Source organism: Myotis brandtii, unplaced genomic scaffold, assembly GCF_000412655.1.
Source record: "Myotis brandtii unplaced genomic scaffold, ASM41265v1 scaffold130, whole genome shotgun sequence".
NCBI classification, from domain to species: domain Eukaryota; kingdom Metazoa; phylum Chordata; class Mammalia; order Chiroptera; family Vespertilionidae; genus Myotis; species Myotis brandtii.
The window spans coordinates 33,942-39,919 of NW_005354596.1; the positions used below are offsets into that span (position 1 = coordinate 33,942).

Genomic DNA, 5,978 nt, shown 5'->3' on the forward strand with positions numbered 1-5,978 from the left:
GTGGGCGCCTGTGAGATGACAGTGAGAGGGCGGAGTGGTGATGCCCTGTTCCCACGGAGGCCAGTGCAGCTACGAGATCACCTCTGGGGAGTTAATGCAGGTGCTGAGGCAGGAGCAGGTGCAGACAGACACACCTGGTGGGCGCGGGCGGCCCTCTCTGAGGTGCCTTCGGTCAGCGTTCAAGATAAAGAGCTCAGAGGCAGAGAGGAATTCCGTCCTCTCAGTGAAACAGTGGGATAGTCGGGGCGACTGTAGAGGAGGAATGTGCACTTTGGGTGCCAGCACCCATGAGTGAAGGCTGCCCTGACTGAGCCTTGCTTGCTTGGGGCCTAGCGCACTCCTGCCAGGCAACGGGTGACAGGAAGTGCTTTTCCGAATTAATGAGAGAAAACATTGATTCTCCTGCTGCCCACGAAGGTGGAAAGTGAAGTGGGGAGACATGTGGGGAATGAGCAAGGTTCCCTGTCTGGGGGTTCCAAATCTGCTGTTGGTTTCTTTCACCGCTGACTAGAGATATACAGGGTGTCCCCCCAAAATGTATACACACTTTGAATACCTACTAATTCCAATGGTTTTAAGCATAAGAAACAACAATGGAGCTGTTATCTGTTAAAAGTGTGGACACAAACAGGTAATTGGACATTCCCTGAGGGGGTCTCAGATTGGAGAGGGTGAAGGCCAGACTGAGGGGCCCCTTTCCCCCCCTACCCCAGTGCACGAATTTCGTGCACCGGGCTACTAGTCTATATATATAAAAGCCTAAGCAACTGTCCAACCAGTGCTATGACACATAATGACCACCAGGGGGCAGATGCTTAAAACAGGAGCTGCCAAGCGACAGCAACTTTACAGAGTGCCCTCTCGCACTCTGGGACCACTTGGGGGATGTGCCAGTCAGGCCAAGGGACCCCACCTGCCAGAGGGACCCCGCTCACTCCACAGACCTCCTTCGAGCCCTCCCCAGGTGTGACCAGCTGGGGAGGGACTGTGGGAGGTTGGCTCCATGGTACATCCGGCCCCTCTCACCCAGCCCCGCCCCATCAGCCACCTTCTAATTAATTTCCTTTCAATGTGCACAAATCCGTGGACCGGGCCACTAGTTTCAAAATAAAAAGCTGCCTAGCTGGTTTGGTTCAGTGGATAGAGCATCAGCCTGTGGCCCGAAGGGTCCCAGGTTTGATTCCAGTCAAGGGCACATGCCCAGGTTGTGGGCTGGATCCCCAGTGGGGGGCGTGCAGGAGGCAGTCCATCAATGATTCTCATCATTGATATTTCTATCTCTCACTCCCTCTCCCTTCCTCTCTGAAATCAATAAAAATATATTTAAAATAAAAAGCTTTTTTAAGTGGTGCATTCCTCAGCAGAGGAAATTGCTCAGGGTGCCCCAGGCTGCAGAGGGTGCTTGCTGCCACACCTGTGCCAGTCACCTGACTCAGCCCTGTGCCAGCAGAGGAAGGCCAGACATGCTGAGCCCAACGGCCAGGGCTTACTCAAGGAGGTAAGGTGAGTCAGGGCAGCAAATTCTCTTTTGTGATGTTATTTAGTCTGATTTTAAAGTCAATGACTGGTGCCTGACTGGTGTGGCTCACTTGGTTGAGCGCTGTCCCGTGCACCTAATACGTCACTGTTTGATTCCTCAATTCCTGGTCAGGGCACATGCAGGATCCCTGGTAGGGGGCATGCAAAAGGCAAGGAACAGATGTTCTCTCTCACATCGTTGTTTCTAATGCATCACTGATTCCTCAATTCCTGGTCAGGGCACATGCAGGGTCCCTGGTAGGGGGCATGCAGGAGGCAAGGAACAGATGTTCTCTCTCACATCGTTGTTTCCCTCCCTCTCTCTCTCCCCCCGCCCCCCATCTCCCTTCCTCTCTCTAAAAAAATCAATACAACATATTTTAAAAATAAATAGTCAATGACTAGCCTTGCCTCCCAGGGACTCTGCAGTAGAGGAAGGGAGACATGGGGGAGGGGAAAGACCAAATGCAGTGTTTGCTCTGACTAATCCAGAAGGCAAAACTGAGGGCGGTTTTATACTTTCCCCAAAGCAGCCGACATCTCCCTCCTCCCCCCAAAGGGGAGAAGCCCTAGCAAGGGCCGGAGTGAGGCCTGGAAGCCCCCTGGGTCCTCTGCCCAGGGTGGTCATTTCAAATTATGCCAAGTTGCAGGTTCTCTGAGAAGCATCTGGAGTGACCCCAGAAACAAGCACCTCCCCCGGGAGAGGCGCAGGAGATCCCCATCACACACACCCTGCCTCTCCACCCTGCATGCCTCACGGGCGCCACCTTGCAGTCCCCACCTCGGGAAGGCAGAGGCCACCTCAGCCCTGCCTCTCCGCCCTGCCTGCCGCACGGGCACCACCCTGCAGTCCCCACCTCGGGAAGGCAGAGGCCACCTCAGCAGAAGGGCTGGGACTGTCCCCTGTTGTCCCCTCCCTCACCTGCCCTCCAGCCACTCTGTCCTGGGGGGGGCAGGGGTTGCCAGGGATGGAAGGCCCCTCCCTCATCCCCTCAATGTCCCTCCTCCCTCCCCCCATCACTTGGGTGTCCAGGACATTGTGCGACTCAGGAAGCAACTCAGCTGCGAGGCCTGCAGCGGCCAAGACGGCGGAGGAAGGGGCTGTGGCGCAGGAGGTGGCTCCCGGCAGGGAGGGCTGAGGGCTGCCTGGGCTCTGGAATGCAGCCCCCTTCGCTGCTGCTGCTCTGGCTGCTGGGCTCCTGGGCTGTGAAGACCGGAGGTGAGGACCAGGGGTGAGGTACCGGTGGAAGAGGGGGGCCCACTGTCCTGAGGAGGCCTTTGGCGGGTTGGGGCGAAGGGCTGAGCCTGGAGCTTTGAGGCGACACTGGGTGGAGGGAGCGGCTCTGCTGCCGGATCTGCGCAGACCAAGGCCGTGGGCCTGGTGCCAGGGGTCTGCTGGGTTGGGTGGCAGGGTGCCCACCCCCAGGGAGAGCCCAGTGAGCCCGGAGCTTGGGGACAGCGGGCTCATTTGGGGGGCGGGGGGAGAGGAACAGACTGACCACCTTGTAGGGAAAGAGATGTGACCAAGATGGAGACATGGAAAGGTTGAGGGTCCACCAAGTCCCTTTCCCGGTTCAGCCCCCCCTCACCTCCCCCTGCAACACCCCCCCTCCATGGCTCAATGCTGGGCCCTTCCGGGAGGAAATCCCTTCTCTGTCTCAGCCATTCACCTCCCAGGAGTCCCCTCAACCCCCCTCCTGATCCCTGTTGTCTTGCTTCCGAGGGACCAGGGACGGAGGCTGCACTTGGGAGGCCAGAGAAAAAACAGGAAGGGGGGTGGGGATTAGTAAGTGAGAGGCCTGGGATCTGGGGGGTGGGGCGGGCACCACATGGCGACGAGGAACAGGGGTAGGAGGCTAACAGGTCCCCGGAGCTCCCGGCTCATCCGTCTCCATCCCTAGGGCTGCCCTGCGGGAACCTCTCAGAACCCTGTGCCAACGGAGGCACCTGCCTGAGCCTGCCTCGGGGCCAAGGCACCTGTCGGTGAGGTGCCTGTGGGGGTGGGAGACTGGAAAGGGGGAGGGAGAGTAAGGGAGGAGGAGGGGGGACAGAAGGCCAACCTCAGCCAGTGATGTGAGCCCCCCCCGCCCAGGTGTGCTCCTGGCTTCCTGGGTGAGATGTGCCAGTTTGCGGATCCCTGCCGGAACGCCCTCTGCCAGAATGGGGGCAGCTGCCAGGCCCTGCTTCCTGTCGCCCCGGGCTCCCCAAGCGCCGCCTCATCCTTAACCCCCAGCTTCCTCTGCACCTGCCCCTCGGGCTTCACTGGCGAGAGGTGCCAGGCCCAGCTCCAGGACCCCTGCTCTTCCTTCTGTTCCAAGATGGGCCGCTGCCACATCCAGGCCTCGGGCCGCCCCCGGTGCTCCTGCTTGCCTGGGTGGACAGGTGAGCAGCGGTGGGAGCGGGCAGGCGAGCACAGGGAGGAGACCGCGGCCAGGAGAATCAACAAGCCGGTCCTTGGGGACACACAGCTGTGCTGATTGCCCCAATCTGACATTTCCAAAGCAGTCGGTAGGCAGCTACTGCCAGTCTCCGCCACGTACCAGCCCAGTCCTCTCCCAGCCCTGCACCCCTCCCATAGCCAGAGGGTCCGTCGGCCCAGCAGGGAGCTCTGTGTCTGAGCACCTGAGTGGCCTCTGCCTGGGGGGTGCCAGGGGGTCACTAGGCAGACTCCAGTGGAGGGAGGTGTGCTGGGTGAGAGGGTGGAAAGGGTCTGGCCAGGGAGAGGAGTGGGTGTCCCCCCAGGAGGAGGGCGCAACCCTGGGGCAGGACAGCAGGACAGGGGTGGGAAGGGGGTGCCACCCTGCAGAAATGGTCAGCTGGGAGGACAGGGCTCGTGGCCGCGGAGAGGAAGGACCCGCAGGACCAGGTGGGGATGGAGGGGCTGGGCCAGGCCGGGAGGCTGAGAGAGTCCCTGGAGGCCCGGGCGGTGCGAGTGCTGCGGCTTCTCGGCCCCAGCCTGGCACAGCAATTACCTGCAGCGACTTAAAAAGACCAGTGCCCATCCCAGGGAGATTAGTGGGTCTGGGGGGCCCAGGGCATGAGATGTTGGAGCCGCCCAGGTAATTCTGAGGAAACTGGGCCTGAGACTGGTGTCAGGGACCAGCACGCGTGACCAGGATGGTCACTGGCAACATGCCAGGCCTGTGTGTGGAGTCGGGGTCCTGGGGCAGCCCCTTCCCCAGCTCCAGGTCCGGCTCTGTCTCTGACAAGACTGTGCCCGCAGCGGACGCTTGGCGCGGAGAGGCCCGCGCTGCTCAGGAGACGCTCACTTAGCCCGCCCTGGCACGCAGCACTCGGACACGAGTGGCTGCCACCACTGCCGCCTTTGCCAGTGGGTGGTGGCTGGAAGGGAGTCTCTTATCGCTGCAAAGATTACACCCACGCAAAGGCCAGGCAGCCGGGTGAGAGGGACCAGAGGCGCTAAGTCTCCTGGGGGCAGGCAGGGCCGCGTTGCACCTCCCACCAGGTCACCCCGAGGGGCCGTGTCCCATCTCCCCAGGCAGGGCCCATCTGCAGCACACCACCAACAACCACGTGTCCTACTTTCAGCTTAGAAATACAGTCACTCCAGATATAACCCTCCAAGAACCTGAGGCAGGGCGATGGGTCAGGGCAAATGGGGGGGGGGGGCCAGGGGAAGAAATGGGGACATGAGAAGCGGGGAGCCATTCCCAGGCCCTGGGAGCTGACGGCCTTGCCCTCTGCCCTCTGCCCTCTGCCCTCGGCCGCAGGCGAGCAGTGCCAGCTTCGGGACTTCTGCTCAGCCAACCCCTGCATGAACGGAGGGGTGTGCCTGACCACCTACCCCCAGATCCAGTGCCGCTGCCCGCCGGGCTTTGAGGGCCACGCCTGTGAGCGCGACATCAACGAGTGCTTCGGAGACCCGGGACCCTGCCCCGAGGGCATTGCCTGCCGTAACACCCTGGGGTCCTTCCAGTGTGTCTGCCCCACTGGGCGGACAGGTCCACGCTGCGCGCTCTGGGCAGGACCCTGCCCCTCAGCGGGCTGTCCCAACGGGGGCACCTGCCAGCTGGTTCCAGGGGAGGACTCCCCCTCCCACCTCTGCCTCTGCCCCCCAGGTGTGTGCTCACAGGGCCGGCCTGCGCCCCCCTGGGCAGGAGGTGGTCCCCCCTCCACTGACCCAGGGCCCTGTCAGGTCTCACAGGCCCGCGCTGCGAGGTGAACCCCGATGACTGTGCTGGGCACCCGTGTCAGAATGGCGGCACCTGCCAGGATGGGCTGGGCACCTACACCTGCCTCTGCCCCGAGGCCTGGACAGGTGAGTTCCTGAAGCCAAGTTCACGGCGCCAACGGTGCAGATGGTCAGCCCCGCCTCCCCAGGCCCCACTCCAGCCTGGTCTCCGCCCTCCGCAGGCCGGGATTGCTCTGAAGACGTGGACGAGTGTGCGCCCCAGCGCGCCCCTCGCTGCAGAAACGGCGGCACCTGCCGGAACTCGGCT

General features: G+C 61.8%; 1 protein-coding gene across 1 annotated transcript in view; it reads left to right on the top strand.

The window, feature by feature from the left end:
* Positions 1-2,383: 2,383 nt before the first annotated feature.
* Positions 2,384-5,978, top strand: part of NOTCH4 (notch 4) — a 29,728-nt gene continuing 26,133 nt past the window's right edge. Inside the window, exons 1-6 of the mRNA XM_014534506.1 lie at positions 2,384-2,737; positions 3,420-3,501; positions 3,611-3,900; positions 5,250-5,597; positions 5,675-5,797; positions 5,893-5,975. Of these exons, the coding sequence (XP_014389992.1) occupies positions 2,677-2,737; positions 3,420-3,501; positions 3,611-3,900; positions 5,250-5,597; positions 5,675-5,797; positions 5,893-5,975 (987 nt within the window). The 5' untranslated portion in view covers positions 2,384-2,676. The remainder of the gene's footprint in view (positions 2,738-3,419; positions 3,502-3,610; positions 3,901-5,249; positions 5,598-5,674; positions 5,798-5,892; positions 5,976-5,978) is intronic.